A 17,238-nucleotide genomic window follows, 5' to 3' on the forward strand; every position below is an offset into this window, starting at 1 on the left:
TGTTTCCAGCATAGGAAGAGTTAAAGAGAAACCGTGACCAAGAATTGAAATTCATCCCAATCAGTAGCTGATACCCCCTTTTACATGAGAAATCTATTCCTTTTCACAAATGGATCATCAGGGGGCTCTGTATGGCTGATATTGTGGTGAAGCCCCTCCCACAGGAGACTGTGAGGACCATTTTCCTGGCAGTTTCCTGTCTGTGAACCTCGTTGCATTGTGGGAAATAGCTGTTTGCAAACACTGACTAAATCATTTATACATAATTATTGTAAAAATGAAGCACTTTTTTATTACATAATTATCCCTGGAGTTCCTCTTTAAAAAACTTCCGTTATCTATCTGTTATCAGTTATTATCTGCAAAAGAGCTTCTCTGAGCTCTCTGATCCAACTTGGGTCTGAGACAGTCCTATTTTCTGAAGCACTTATACATCAATGAAACAGTCAGAGACAGATTTAGATAAGGTTTTACTGCAGAAGAGTTCAAAGGGTAATTAGTTCTGCTCTGTTTCATAGTTTTAAAATACAGAGTGCGGTTTGTAATTGCAAATATGAGAGAATCATGCAATGTTATTTTTTTTTAAAAAGCAATGCTATTTTCTGAAGTACTTATACATCAAAGAAAGGGTGAAAGACAACTTCATATACGATTTTAGTCATTAGTTCTGCTCTGTTTCATAGTTTATAAACTGCAAATATGACAGAATGATGCAGTGTTGTTATTAAAAATAAAACTATATAACTGAAAATAAAAATATGAGACTATTTTCTTTGCTACTAATGTTCTGTTACGTATCTGTACTACACATACAATTCATTATATCATATATATTTTTTCGCTTCTGTGTCACTTTAACCACTTCACCCCAAGGCGGTTTTTACCCTAACGGACAAGAGCGATTTTCACCTTTCAGTGCTCTTCCCTTTCATTTGCCAATAGCTTAATCACTACTAATCACAACAAAATGATCTATATCTTATTTTTTTCACCACTGATTAGGCTTTTTGGGGTTGATATTTGTTTTCAGTAATTACTTCATTTTCTATGCATTTTACAGGGAAAAACAAGGAAAAAATGAAATATTTCTCCAATTTCATCCCCTATTGTTTTAATATAAACACTGCTACTGTACATAACACCCACACATTTTATCTGCCTATTTGTCCTGGTTATCACAACATTTGAATTATGTCCCTAGTACAATGTATGGTGACTATATATTATTCTGAAATAAAGGTGTATTTTTTCTATGTTGTGTTTCTTGTTTTACTGATATCCGCAAGGAATGCACGTACACACGCAGGAGCACGCACGCACAGGAGCGCGCGCACGTGCACACCTACAGCGGCAGCAACGCTGTTTAACTTATAAAAACGTCCTGGAGCAGGACGGTTTAATACTCCTGTTTGTCCTTAACGAGGAAGTGTCACGAAAATCTTAAAATTTTAAACACATACAAATAAGTAGTACATTTGTCCCAGAGTAAAATGAGCCATAAATTACTTCTCTCCTATGTTGCTGTCACTTACAGTAGGTAGTAAAAATCTGACATTACCGACAGGTTTTGGGCTAGTCCAACTCTCCACAGGGGATTCTCAGCATGGCCTTTATTCTTTATAAAGACATTCCCTGAACAAGATTTACATAAAGATGCTGGCCAGCCTCCCTGCTCACTGTACAATATTTTGGCAGTTGGACGGAGCAACTGCCATTCACTAAGTGCTTTTAAAAATAAAGAAATCCCTGAGAACCCCCCTATGAGAAGATGGGCTAGTGCAAAATCTGTCGGTAATGTCAGATTTCTTCTACTTACTGTAAGTGACAGGAACATAAGAGAAAAGTAATTTATGGCTCATTTTACTCTGGAAAAACGTACTTCTTATTTGTATGTGTTTTAAATTTTAAGATTTTCGTGACACTTCCTCTTTAAGTGGTTAAGTAAACCAAGGGTCTTATCTATTTACCATAAATACCTCACAAACCTTATAAGATCCCTTGTAATTAATGTAGCTGGATTACACTTATGTTTTCAAAAAAATATTTCTACCTCCTTCCGATTGTATGCTTTAACATTGTCGGTCAACAGGAATAGGAGTATCTACTTATCTAATCTATACTGGGGGCATCTACCTATCTAACCTATACTGCGTGCACCTACCTACCTAATCTATACTGTGGGCATCTACCTATCTAATCTATACAAAGGGGTACCTACCTATCTAATTCACACTGGGGGCATCTACCTATCTAACCTATACTGTGTGCACCTATCCAACTAACCTATACTGGGGCACCTACCTATCTAGCTACCTATCTAACCTATACTTCGGGCAACTACCTATCTAACCTATACTGTGGGCACTTTCCTATCTAGCCTATACTGCGGGCACCTACCTATCTAACTTATACTGGGGGCACCTACCTATCTAGCCTATACTGCGGCACCTACCTATCTAACTTATACTGGGGGCACCTACCTATCTAGCCTATACTGCGGCACCTACCTCTCTAACCTATACTGAGGGCACCTATACCTGTCTACACGTGGGGGGAGGGGGCGTATTTTACGCCCTCGTCCTGGGTGCAGTTTAGCCTAGAAACTGCTAGTATTTGGCTCCTCCCACATCACATTTTGACCACGTCCATCTCTCACTTTGTTATGAGGTGGGGCTGCCCATTTTTTTGCCTTGTTTCATGGATGGGGGCCTCAAGTTATGGGCTGCTTGGGGCCACCAAAACCTTAGCTGCACCCCTGAATAGATTTTATGCAGAAATCTATTGGAAACCTGTGTGCGGTTTGTAACAAGTAGATAGATCCCCCTCTGATCAGATGGTTGATTCTGCTGCCCATTTGCTAAGGAATGGGTACCTTGAGCCAACTGCATGCAGGATTGACTATGAAGCTCCTTGTAAAGTAATTTGTTTATCTTTTAATCCTTGTTCATTTATCTCTTTCTCCTTGTATATCTACATAAAATACTGAATTGTAATTGGATTAGTGGGGTTTTCAGGAAGAATATGGTCAGGATTATGAAAAGTGTGATTTGTAATACTGAATAACACAACAATGAAATCAAGGAAACATTTATTAGGATCAAAACAATTCTGTGCTTCACAAAAGATATTTTTGTTTTTTCTTATTGTGTACCTACTTGACATATTCTAAACTGGGGCATTCTTCCATAATTTTTGCCACATATCGAGCTCCAAAATCGGTGATGAGATTTTTGTATAAACTGCACAAAAACAAAGAAAGGTGTTACTCAGCATTTCTCTGCTAGTTTTCAATGTCTACAGCTGGAGACATGGCAGCGCTTTCAAACAGAAGCTATACCTGAATGATCTATCTGCAGGGATGTGCAGAGCTCCAGGAACTGGACAATATTACACACCTAGCACTCAAAACAGGCAAAGGAGGGTGTTAGCTTCAGTATCGGACAGGTTGAATATTATCAATCGAGCCATCAGCGGCTCGATTGATAGTATAAAACTTACCGTGTATGCCCAGCATAACACTAGTCTAGCAATAAAAACATAATATTCCTTGTGCTGCTAATCATAAATGGTATACACATTTCATCGAGCAGGCAGACAGACAAATGACAGCGCCCAAGGCTGCATCTGAAATGAAAACTAACAGAGGCATGCAGAGACACACTGGGGCTAAATACATGCCTTGAATGCAAAACATTCAAGGCATGTCTGTTCAAACATTCAACTGGCATGTCTGTCTGCAAGTTTTTAATGTCTACTGTATAGTGTAATAAGAGGTTAATTTGGAAAGTTACAATTATTTTTAATTAATCAATTAAGAAAACATTTTATTTATTTTATTTTGGATTAGGAAAACATTTTATTTATTTATTTTGGACACACTGGGCCTAATGCAATTTGAGGTGATGAGAAACTCACCTGAGTGATGCCCCTGTCACCTGAGCGATGGGGAGCGAGGTATTTGTAGTGTGGACAGGGCCGGATTTGTACTCTTTACCGCCCAAGGCCACTGTCACCAACCGTCCCCCTCCAGTATAGGTAGTGAGAAGACCCGCCCCCATTCCCTCCAGTATAGGTAGCCAGATGACCCCTCCCTCCAGTATAGGTAGCCAGATGACCCCTCCCTCCAGTATAGGTACCCAGATGACCGCTCCATCCTTTCCCTCAAGTATAGGTAGCCAGATCACTCCTTCAATCCCTCCTTTTCCCACCCCCCTTTCAGTATAGGTAGCCAGCTCACCTTCCCACTACAGCAGCCATCAGTTTCACTCATTGCTCGTCTCCGGTGCAGAAGCTTTCTCTTCCTTTCCGTCTCCAATGCTGCCCAAGTCCATAGCCGCCGGCCACAATACAAACGTGCACAGAGAGCAAGGTGGCTACTGCACAGGCGGCTAACAGTGCTAGCTTGATCTCCCTGCATTGCAGCATTTGCAAGCTTGCAATTGCTGCACCAGTTTAGCCTGCTGCTTTGGTTCCCTTGCTCTTGTGGTGCCCTAGGCCATGGCCTAGGTGGCCTTGGCCTAAATCCGGCCCTGAGTGTGGAGCTGTACCACTACACTTCTGCCTCACTCCCCTAGGAAATGTGCTCACACCTGTTGCTGTTACCCACCGCATGTCACTAGGGGCAGCAGGCTCTAAGTACTTACCCAGCATCCATGCTGTATGCCAGTCACTGCTGTCATGTGGTCCACAATCTCTTTGCACCACCCAGGTTACACACAATGATTGCTGCCATTCTCTTCTTCGTCTTCCCAGAGCCCTTGCAGAAGCATCTTTGAAAGCTTCCACTGGTGCTCCCTAATCGTCCACTAAGTAGACCAATGAGAATAATCCTGATTTTCTCTGGACCAATGAGATTTAGGATGATTCACATCGATCCACCTAGTACCAGCAGTGCCTGTCATACAGCGCAGACGTAGGGTGAGCAGTGAGCGATAAGGACCGATGGTCAGAGGACCCTTCAATCAAGATTTAAAAGGAGAAGAAGGAAGAAAGAAGTAAAAGAATAAAGAAGTGACAGATAAAATACAGAAAAAGAGTCCCCCCATGGACTTTATTACTCTATTGATTTACATTAAATAGGTATAGGGTCTAAAGTGACCCTCTATACCTATTTACCTGGAAAACATCTAGGGGTCCCCTGATTAAAGGGGGCTCCTAGAATATACCATAAGCCCCCCAGGACATGCACCCCACCTCCTCCTAGGCACTGGAGAGGGGGAAGAGATGTCACCCCTCTTGTACAGTACAGTCTCTTGATCAATTTAGAGGACTCAGGGAGGACTGTCATTGGTTAAACATTAAGACCAATGGGGACCCTCAGCAGGAGGCTCAAAGATGCTTTTTAAGATGCTTTTCCCGGGAGTTAACAAACAGTGTAACCAGAGAGCCAGTAGACGGGCAAACGAAGGAGCCAGACGAGTGGTCCCATTGGCCAGTGACAGAAAGTCATGGCAAGCGATGTTGAGAATTTTTTTAAACAGATGATAGTAATCAAATATGACTCCCTTCACCTATTTAAAATACTCAATGGTAAAGAAGGCTCCAAGATCCTAGTGAAGCCGGTGGGAAATAGGCAAAAGAGGCTTTTCACCTTCTCTGAGCAGGTGAAAATCTCTTTTCAATCGCTGATTGGTTGATTTTGACAACTAAATAGGTGAAAAATAACTTGTGGGGCTTTACAGTATATCGTCCAAGTGAGTTCCTGTCTGGGAGGAGTGCTACATTGGATTATGGTCCCGCGTCTAATTTTAGAACCCACCAGTACTTGTTGCTGGAGGGTTTGTAAATTGCATAGGGTCCACTGTACCTTCTGATTATTTTTTCACATAGCCACATCCTTTATTTAAGCACTTATATATTTTTTACAAGCTTTTCAATTCCTTTATTGTGGTAGCATCCCACTTCTCATCTATGGGTTGGAGGAATTGGGTGGGTGGGGGGGGGGGGGGGGGGGGGTTAGCACGTTTTAAATGTATGTACAAAATAAGGGAAGAAAATCTACCTCTCAAACAGGTAATAACAGCTATAAACACCGTTTACACGTGTCTAAATGGTAGCTAAGCATAACGTCAGGATATCATGAAGAAACAGCGCCAATTATGCTGTTTGTGACGTCATTTTGTTTTGGCATCCACAGTGTTACACCTTAATCAAATTTAAAAGAAAGACCATGAAGTAACAGAGAAACTAGCACCACATGGTGCTGTATGTGACATCATTACACCGTGATACATACAGAGTCCTGTCTTAGATAGGAATAAGGCATCAAAGAGAAATGCATAGTAATACTAGCAGCTGTGCTCTAGTAGTAGCTATTGCAGTGGCCATGTTCTTGGGGCTCAAGTCATTCTGGCAAACATACATTCAATGGTGGTTATTTTATGAAGTAGCAAGCCCTTCCTCATTCATTTATTTATTTTGATCACGCTGTAACACTGTAAAAGCCACAACAAAATGACATCACAAACAGTGTTCCTTAACTATTATCGATGTCCACAATTTATGGTAGTTACTGTTACCTGTCTTTTTACAATTATTGTCTGTGTGTATATGAATAGCAGAGATAATGTCATTAGCTAGTACTAAAATATTGGGGATCATTATACCCACATATTATGTTCATGTATTTTTAGATATTTATATTTCATGAGCTATGAATAATCTTATTTAATTTTAAGCCACATATAATTGACGTGAAGAATCGGTGATCATACCATTAAACGCATCGTCTATCTTGTGCATTCTGAAATAAAACTTTGAACCTAAAAACCTGGTACGATAAACACTAACCTTCCTTTTAAACTTTTTTTTTCTTTTCTTTTTTCTTTTCTTTTTGGTGGTGGTGGTGGTGTGGGGTATCACCTCTAACTGCTGTTGTTCAGTTCTTCACCTCGGTTGTGAGGTTTATATTGTATGGTGATTTGATCATAAAGTATCTGTTTTTGGAACACCCATCACCTGAATCTAAGCCTGAGTGGGTACGGTACTTTCCCACATGCCTTTACAATGGTTGCTTTGATTGTGCAATCCTGTTTTGTGAGTATCCATTTATTTGCGTATTGCTCTCCCACCTTTGAATATCGATCTATGACACCAAATTGGGCCCCCATTGTTCCTATTCTTTTTTCCCTCCTTTTTGTCCAAAGTCTAGGCTGTCGGTTGTTCTTTTATCACTGAATGCAGAAAAGACTTAGAGAGACTCAGAGACGAGTCAAGTGGCCGTTTTTTTTACTTACCCAGGGCTTCCACCAGCCCCATAAGCATGGACGTGTTCCTCGCCGTTCTCCCGAGTGCCTCCGCTAAGCCACAGTCTTCTCCGATATTCGGTTCAGTGACTTCAGCTGGTGGGGCCTCCTGCGCATGTGCGGACTTTCTACGCAAGCACAGAAGACCCCGGCTGACGTCACTCAGTCAGGCTGAGCCCGACTGAGTCGAGTACTGGTGGTTGATTGCGACTGAACCGAGGATTCCGTGAGGACTGCTGTTACTGTAATTGTTACTGTAGGCTGTTGCAAGACTTCTTGCTGTTAAGCCTCATACTCACGAGGCACAAATATAGCTAGTCGCCCCCCCCCCCCCCCAAAAAAAAAAGCAGCCAGGTCCCTCTTTGCAACTGCCGTACACACGGCGCACAGAGGGACAGAGATTCGGCGGAAGCTGTCGCCGAACGTTCCTCCCCCCGCCGGAAGCTCCGCTCACTGCGTGTGTGTTGCTGTCGCTAGTCCGCATACACACGGCGGACTAGTGACAGTTGCGGCGAAGTTGCGGCGACTGCTGTTGCCGGCGATTGACTATGTCAATCGCCTGGCGACAGCTCTTAGTAGCGACAGTTCGGGGCGCGCGCCTAATACACACGGGCGACATGTCGCCGCAACACGGCCACGTGGTTGCGGCGACAATTGTGGCCCGTGTGTATGAGGCTTTACTGTAATTGTTGCTGTAGGTTGTTGCAAGACTTATTGTTGTTACTATAGCTCTTGCTGTAGGCTGTTGCATGACTTCTTGTTGTTAGTATAGTTCTTGCTGTAGACTGTTGCAAGACTTATTGTTGTTACTATAGTTGTTGCTGTAGGCTGTTGCACGACTTCTTGCTGTTACTGTATGTGTTGCTTAAGGCAGTTGGAAGCCTTATTGTTGTTACTCTGTTTGTTGCTGTAGGCTGTTGCAAGCCTTCTTGTTGTTACTGTATTTGATGCAACAAGTGCTTGCAATCCTCCACATTGCTATTTGCTATTGCTAGCAGCATTTTGTAAAATCTATAGAATCCTATAGCTCAACAATAATTAAGAATTCATTAAATTAAAGTACTTCTGAACTGATATTAAAATTGTACAATAAAACCCACGTTGGGCTAGATGACTTGTTAGTGAATGTGCTGTCACTGCTCGTTGTCGTCGGGCCCCCCTCTTCCCACCCGATCCCCAGTCCTCTTCTTCTTTGACAGGATCCTCAGTCGAAGAACCATCTTCCGTTCAGCCCTGCATGCTAGGGAACTGTGCAGGCGCAGATCCGAATCGCTCCAGCACAGTGAAAGCAAAGTGCTTGTGTACAAGCAATTTCTTTCATTGTGCAGGCGCAGTTCCGAACTCGCACCTGCGCAGGTCACTCATTCATCTGCACCACTCGGAGGAACTTCCGAGAGGCTGCAGAGGATTGGGGATAGGGCACAGCAGCGGCAGTATGTTCACTATCAGGCAATCTAGACCACCATGGGATTTATTGCACAGTTTGTAAGCCAGTTCAGGAGAACTTTAAAGACTGCCATTTTTATGCAACTGCTTTATGCTTTATTAGACTTAATGATATATATATATATATATATATATATATATATATATATATATATATATAGCGTGAAATAAAAACTACAAGAAGAAAGCACATCATGCAGCATTTGTTGCTGCTTTTGATTATAGTGAAGACAATTTTTACTGAATCCTGTATATGTATGAGGGCATGTATAACTTAAAGAGAAACTCCAACCTAGAATTGAACTTTATCCCAATCAGTAGCTGATACCCCCTTTTACATGAGAAATAGATTGATTTTCACAAACAGACCATCAGGGGCGCTGTATGACTGATTTTGTGCTGAAACCCCTCCCACAAGAAGCTCTGAGTACCGCGGTACTCTGGGCAAACTGCCACAATGTAACAATGTTCACAGACAGGAATTAGCTGTTTACAGCTGTCTCTAACAGCCAAAACAGCTAGGAGCAGCTACATAACCTGCCCACAGTAAAAATGTCACCATGTAATAAATGTCAGAATGTAAATCGGGGAGAGGAAAGATTTTACAATGAGCAAACACTGACTAAATCATTTATACATAATTATGGTAAAAAATTGAGCACTTTTTTTACTACATTATTTTCACTGGAGTTCCTCTTTAAAGGAAACCATAGACGAAGACTAGTGTAATGTATAAGTTTTATACATACCTGGGGCTTCCTCCAGCCTCATGCGCACAGATCGCTCCCACGCCGCCATCCTCAGCCTTTTCTATTGCCGGCAACTTCAGCCAGTCGCTACCAGTTTTAGGCATGTGCAGTGCGCTCCCTCCGTTTCTCCGGAAGAGAATAGTACTGCGCCTACGCAGTACTATTTTCTGCCGGATAGAGACGGAGGGAGCGCACTGCGCTTGCTCAGACTGGCTGTGACTGGCCGAAGTTATGGGACCCGGTACCGGCAATAGAGAAGGCTAAGGACAGCGGCATGGGAGCCATCCGTGTGGATGGGGCTGGAGGAAGCCCCAGGTATGTATACAACTTTCACTAGTCTTCATCTCTGGTACACACTTAAAGACTTTGCCAGATTGTACAAAATGTTGGTGCTATATGCGCATAAAAAAATTAAAATAAGATATTACTCACCCAAGAAACGTGATGATCTTATACTTGGTTAACTCTTCAGCCAACACTTTCACGCCCTCATCACCAATCTGATTGACACTCAACCTGAGACAGAAAGAAACATTAATGTATCTTAGTATTCCTTGATGATTTTTTAAATGTTACAAATTAGCTCACAGTAACCAGAAATTAAAATGATGGTGAAGAGAGTATCCAAAGAGAGGCCAGATCATAATGCCTCCCCTTTTAAAGTGAAGCCGAGGTGAAAATAAACTGATGAGATTTTTTTCCTCCTACTACGAAAAATGACTTTTTTTTAGATATCCCATGGTTTTATTTTATACGTCTATTGTCTTTTATTGTCTTTGCCGTTTTATTGTCGTTGCCATTATTAAGTGTCCCTAAATACATAAACTATTGACCTTTTTCTATCTCTCCCCTGCCCTCAGAAGTTCTATTCTACCAGGAAACATTTTATGGCTGTAATTTCCTTATCAGTGAGATTTACTATATTCCCGTCAAGGTACCGACAAGACAGAAGCGATGACTTGCATGCCTGAAAATTAACTTTTTCAGGCAGCAAAATAAAACATGTAAAACAGCCTGTTTATTTATGTTTGACACTGTACATGCACATGTTTATACGTTTCTTCCAGATTAAAATGAGCCATACATTACTTTTCTCCTATGTTACTGTCACTTACAGTAAGTAATAGAAATCTAACATTACTGACAAATTTTGGACTAGCCATCTTCTCATGGGGGGGGTTCTCAGGGTTTTCTTTATTTTTAAAAGCACTCAATGAATGGCAGTTGCTCCGTCCTACTGCCAAAAAAGTGTACGTTGAGCAGGGAGGCTGGCCAGCATCTTTGTATAAATATTATTCAAGGAATATTTTTATAAAGAATAAAGGCCATGCTGAGAATCCCCCGTGTAGAGATGGACTAGCCCAAAACCTGTTGCTTCTGTCAGATTTCTACTACCTACTGTAAGTGATAGCAACATAGGAGAAAAGTAATTCATGACTCATTACTCTGGAAGAAATGTACTTCTTATGTATGTATTTTAAATTGTAAGGTTTTTGCAACAGTTCCTCTTTAAGCAAAGCTCCTCTGTGAATGAAGTCTACCTCTAGCATGGCAACTCTGGTAACATACCCTCTTGTGGCAAGATACAGGGGTTGGACAAAATAATGGAAACACCTAACATTTTGGCATCATAATCTTTAAACATGTTTTAAGCAATCAAAACTTGACATATGTCAATTTTGTTTATTACTTTTGTTATTTATTTATTTTTTATTTATTCAAGTATTTATATAGCGCCAACATATTACGCAGCACTTTACAGAGTTTATTGTCTTGTCACTAACTGTCCCTCAGAGGGGCTCACAATCTAGTCCCTACCATAGTCATATGTCTAAATCCTGTAGTGTATGTATCATAGTCTAGGGCCAATTTAGGGGGAAGCCAATTAACTTATCTGTATGTTTTTTTGGGGTGTGGGAGGAAACCAGAGTGCCCGGAGGAAACCCATGCAGACACGGGGAGAACATACAAACTCCTTACAGATAATGACCTGCCTGGGATTCGAACCGGGGACCCAGCGCTGCAAGGCAAGAGCGCTAACCACTATGCCACCGTGCTGCCCTTGTTATTTGATATGTTTAATTAAAATAATCGTTTTTTACAGATATTTAAACAAAAGTTGGTTATAATTTATAAAAATGGCAGATCTCTAAGACTTTCAAAGAGGCCAAATTGTTGGTGCTCGTATGGCAGGCACTACTGTAACAGAAACTGCCCGAATGCTTGGCATTTCAAGAGGTACGGGGCCATATGCAATTCTTTTTTTCACCTGAGTTTTCACCTGGGAGATAATTTTTCATCTTTGATTTTAAATAACTTTCCAGTACTTTTCAACTAAAAAAGTACCAAAAAGTTGTTGAAAAAGTACTATCAAAATTATTTTATTAATTTTCTTGCCTTCTGGGGGCTTAAAAGGCATTTTATTGACACGTTTAAAAATATCACCTAGGAGAAAACACAGGTGAAAAAGTGAATTGCATATGGCCCACTGTCTCAAAAGTAATGACTGCCTTTGAAAGAGAAGGAAAAACGTCCTCAGCAGAGCACAGTTGTGGCCGAAAGTCAAAGTTGTCTGAGAGAGACCGTCGGACTCAAAATCGAATTGTTAGAAAAGCTCGCAAGACCACGGCTCCTAAAATCACAGCAGAGCTGAATAAACACCAACAGAACCCAGTTTCCACAAAAACGGTTCGTCGGAAGCTGCACAAATCTGGATTCCACAGAAGAACTGCAATTAGAAAATCTCTGCTCTCAAAGACAAATGTTTCAAAGCTTTTATAGTGTAGAAACCACCAGAATTGGTCCCTCCAGCAGTGGAAAAATTTGATTTTCTCTGACAAATCATCGTTTACCTTATTTCTGACCTCCGGGTGAGTATACGTTTGGAGACAGCCGAAAGAAGCATTTCATTCAGACTGCCTTCTCCCAACTGTAAAACATGGTGGGGGTTCTGTGATGATCTGGGGTGCTATTTCTTGGGAATCCGCCAGGCCAATGATTTCCCTTCATGGAAGAATTAACAGCCGAGACTATTTAGGAATTTTGGGCGACCAAGTTCATCCGATGGTTCAAGAACTGCTTCCGGAGGGGAATGCCATCTTTCAAGATGATAATGCCCCAATCCATACAGCTAGAATTGTTAAAGAATGGCATGAGGAACATTCAAATGAAGTTGAGCATCTCATCTGGCCACCACAATCCCCAGACATCAACATTATTGAGCATTTATGGTCGTTATTAGAGATTCAAGTAAGAAGTCGATTTCCGCCGCCATCATCTCTAAAAGAACTGGAGGGCGTTTTAGCTGAAGAATGGGCTAAAATTCCTTTAGAAACAATTCACAATTTGTATGAATCAATACCTCGGAGAAATGAGGCTTTAATTGCTGCAAAAGGTGGACCTACACCATATTAAAATATATTTTGTTGATTTTCAAAGTGTTTCCATTATTTTGTCCAACCCCTGTACATCCACTAGCATCTTTTAGTGACACCAGTGCCGGCGGCGGGGAACAGCGCATCGGAAGAGGATGGTGCGGGACATTCCAGCTGCAGGGGGCTGAGAGAAGCCCCATGTAAGTGGCAGTTTTTGTTTTTTAAAAGGACAACAGAACCCCTTTAATGTTAAATATTAACATTACTGTATCAGACAAACTTAAAGAAGAGCTGAATAAAATTGCTTATTTTTTACAATATCCATTTATAGATTATTTAGTCAGAGTTTGACCTTTGTAAAATCTTTCCTCTCTCTGATTTACATCCTGATATTTATCACAGGTGGTGACATCTTTAATTCTGCCAGGCGATTTGAAGGAATTTACATTACTGAGAGTACTGTGCACAGAGGGGGATATTGCTTGCTTAGCAGTTGGAAAAAGCCGTTATTTGCCACAATGCAACAAGGTTCATAGACATCAAGGACCCTGGTGCTGATATCACACTGTGGTAGAGGTTTCACTACAATAACAGCCATACAGACCCCATGATGATCTATTTTAGAACAGGTAAAGATTTTTTGTGGGAAAGGGAGTATCAGCTACTGATTGGAATGAAGTTCAATCCTTGGTTGCAGTTATCTTTAAAATCACATTTATTACAAATACCCTACTAAAGAAACGTTAATTACTCATAAAATAACACATCAGGAGGCCTGCAAAATCAATTTATACTGTCTACTTTTATTATCTCTCTATAATGAGGGAAGCCATATTGGCTTGGAAAAACATATTGCACCTGGTTATACCTGCAATGTTGCTATGCCTCCTGACTCCACCTGAATTGCTTACACACTGACACCAATTAACCACAATGCCCCTGTAAGCCATACCTTGAATCTTCTTTCAAAAGGAAAAGTCCGTAATGAAATCTCTAAAAAATGTTGCTAATAAAAAAAAATGTTGTGGCAAAGAGATGTAGTTAATAAATACTGTGATATGAAAATACATTTTATAAGGAGGAAAATAGTTGATAGGTTTGCTTTAAAGGTTGTTGGGCCAGAAGTATTTTTCAGTATTCTGTACAAATAGCCCCATTTCACCAGGGCCAGTTCTAGTAACAACGGGGCCCCTGAGCAAAATTAACCCGGGGCCCCCCAACAGACCCCCTCCGACCAAAAAGCTGCTTTACTGCTGTTAAATTCCCCCCCAGAGCCTCTAAGCAGGCTGCTGACCCCCCATCACCCCCTCTGCCAGTACATGACTCCATGCACTCCCCAACTTCATCCACGCAAGTGCGTCTCTCCTTCGTGACCCAGCGCATGTTATTATGTAATATCATGCCAAGGGCCACAGAGAAGATGCGGCAGCGGTGGAAGATGGGAATGCATGGAGTCACAGCAGAGTGCACCCGCTGGGACAGGTGAGAAGCTGCTTTGCTAAAGACTCTGCAGAGGCCCCCAGGGAGCAACAGTGAAGTTGGGGTGGGAGACCCCTCGGGGGCCCCTACAGGCTCTGGGGCAATTGCCCCTTTTGCCTCTATAGTAGTGCCGGCCCTGCATTTTACACAAGACAGTTTTTGTTTTTGAACAAATCTCAGCTCATTAACCCCTTCTGAACCGGCTGCCTACCCCACCTTAAGGACCAGGTATTTTACATGCGGGGGGGAGCGCATTTGAGGGGGTCAAGCAGCCGGATCCCTACTGTGGGCACTTTGGTATGGTCCCCCCTGAGTTGCCAGGTGTCCTCCATATTTATGGCAGCCTTAACTCACCTCCCAGGCTCCAGCGATGAGCAGCTGTGGACACCTCCGCTCTCGCTGGCTTCCCGGCTCGTACTGACGCTAAGTCCCGGGTCGCGGCTTGACGACGTCATCAAGCCGGAACCCGACACTTAGTGTCAATATAGCAGGAATGCCGGCCAGAGCGGAGGTTAGCACCGATCGTTGAGGGAACGGCAGGAAGGTGAGTGGATCCTCTTCGTCGTCCCCCCCCCCCCCCCCCGTGCAGCTCTGTAAGTGATCGCTATGATCCGCCGGCAATCATAGTGATCACGTGATCAGCAGCCATACGCGATGGCTGCTGATCACTGAGGGGAGATGTCAGCAGTCATATGACAGCTTAATCTCCCCTCTCCGGTGCACACAATCGCGTCGGGATGGTTCTTTAGCACGGACGCTGAATCAACGTCCAGTCAGGGCGGCAGCACCACCTGCTGGACGTAGCTTCAACTTATGTCGGTCCCCAAAAGGTTAATATATGATAATAAGGCTGCTCACCTAACAACAAGAAGTTTACTAAAGCATGGCATAAGTTCTTTCACTCCATAGTCATTTATATTGTTATTGTCCAGATCCAAACCAAACTGTTTCCTGTAATGATTCAGCACAAAGGCAATGGCTCCACAATCAGATGAACAAGCATCACAAAAACTGAGTTTAATGTAATCTGCACATATTCCTTTGGCTGCAAGTTTCCCCACTTTCTCATTCTGGGTTTCACTTATGAACCGCACCATCCAGATGAAGTCTGTCAGTGCATGAACTTGATTAAACTCCAAAAATGGCGATCTGGGCAGCTTTTTTAGGTGCAATTTGACACTTTTGAAAAGATGCTGTTTCAAAGCTTTTCTCTTCAGTTTTAAGGTAGAAGCTGGTGTTAAGTTTTTTAGTAGACCCTGTTTTGGTTTTGAAAGCAGTCCACACAGAAAAAGATTCACAAACTGTAAATGATCCCTATTTTTAAATGGATCAGACCAGCTTTGCCTCCTGGCACAAACACAAGCCAACAGAGAAGGGATTTGTTCTTCATATTGCGCATGGTTACACTGACTAAAATATTTCAGAAGCTCTTCAGTACTAGCGTGATTATAAATAACAAGATACAAGGCAGTAAAAAATGACTGTAGGGTTGTATGAAAAAATTCAAAGGAATTGGGTCCACATCCACTGTGGTTTGTAAAAGGTCTGAGGAAGCCCACTTGTAGATCCTTGTCAGGAATGTGATGGGATGAGATGCAATGTTCATCAAAAACAAAAAGTGAATTCTCCATTCCATAGTAAGCAAGACTCCCTATAGACAATAAAGTGTCGCTTCCATTTCTAAAGGCTTCACATTGGCTTCTTGCATTACCTCTGCTAGATATATTCAGATAAACTTCAGTTATCAGCAGGAAAATGTCTGTAAGAGTTACAGAACTCCTTGAAAACTCATGATCCTCATTCATGGAATGAAAATGTTCATAAGACTTAAATATTATCCAGCAAAATAAGGGTATTGAACATAAGCTACTGAAGTTATGGTTGGCCTCGAGATGCCTTAGTACATTCTGCTGAACACTGACTTCTTTAAAGAATAATTTAGTGTACTCCACTAGATTATTTGGGGAAAAGCCACGCAACATGATTTTCTTACGGATGAAGTTTGCAGAGACCTCACATCCAGTTCTTGCTGTTAGGACCTTCTTAGATCCTTTTAACAACTTTCCACTTAGTAAGTGCAAGAGCAATGCTGCAGGATGGGTAGCATCAGTAGGTGAGGAAACCTCGGGAACCTTGTTCACATCAAAACTGGAATGTATCTCATCATAGCCATCAAAAGTGAACAGGACAGTCTCTGGAAATGCAAGAATATATTGATACACCTCTTCTGGGTCATGTTCTGGCCTGCAACAATACTGGAAGATCAAGTTCTTCAGACAGAGTTCAGTGTTGGGGTTAAAAAATACAAAGGTCCGACATCGAAACCTAAAAAAAAATTTTATGTCACAAAAAGATTGTCCCTTGGCCCACATATTTTGCATTTTTTCAATCAACAGGGTCTTTCCCATGCCAGCATCACCAAAGATAAAAACTGTTTCGCCAAGTTCATTGATCACCCCAGTGTCATCAAACAAAGAATCCAGACCTCCTGCATGGCCGATGGTTTCATTATTTGCATTGATCAGCTCCATGACTGCATTAACGTAAGTCTCCTGAAGCTTCATCTCTTCTTTCTGAGTGTAGGATTTTATGAAGTTAGAATCACAGCATAATTCTTGTTTAAGTTTCCTGCTATACAAAGACACTGTAAGAAAACCAAAACAATCATAATTAGGTCTATAAAATATATATTTTATATAAAATAGTATACACACATTTCAGTTAAGATAATTTCAGTAATTAAATCAATTAGGAAGGAGTGACAGAGAATCTCATTCACTGTATGATCTCCACTGCCAAGCCAAATTTAAACTTTAAGTTGAGCTATTTTTTTCAACAATCTAAGTTAATTTACTGTGTCTTCATAAATAATTAAAACCTATTTTAGTATGTCACGCCCTTATGCCAAATACTAATTATTTTCTCATTATCAGGCAGCTCATTATC

At 41.6% G+C, this 17,238-nt stretch overlaps 1 protein-coding gene across 3 annotated transcripts in view; it reads right to left on the bottom strand.

Moving 5' to 3' along the window:
• NOD1 (nucleotide binding oligomerization domain containing 1) overlaps positions 1–17,238 on the bottom strand; it is a 102,224-nt gene that overhangs the window by 36,862 nt on the left and 48,124 nt on the right. For 2 of the 3 annotated variants that reach the window (XM_068236255.1, XM_068236252.1), the window contains exons 4-6: positions 15,151–16,936; positions 9,872–9,955; positions 3,156–3,239 (exon numbers count right to left, since the gene is read on the bottom strand). In XM_068236255.1, the coding sequence (XP_068092356.1) occupies positions 3,156–3,239; positions 9,872–9,955; positions 15,151–16,936 (1,954 nt within the window). The remainder of the gene's footprint in view (positions 1–3,155; positions 3,240–9,871; positions 9,956–15,150; positions 16,937–17,238) is intronic. The other variant, XM_068236254.1, reaches the window with a different exon arrangement.

Source organism: Hyperolius riggenbachi, chromosome 5 (genome assembly GCF_040937935.1).
Source record: "Hyperolius riggenbachi isolate aHypRig1 chromosome 5, aHypRig1.pri, whole genome shotgun sequence".
In the NCBI taxonomy this organism is placed as follows: Eukaryota; Metazoa; Chordata; class Amphibia; order Anura; family Hyperoliidae; genus Hyperolius; species Hyperolius riggenbachi.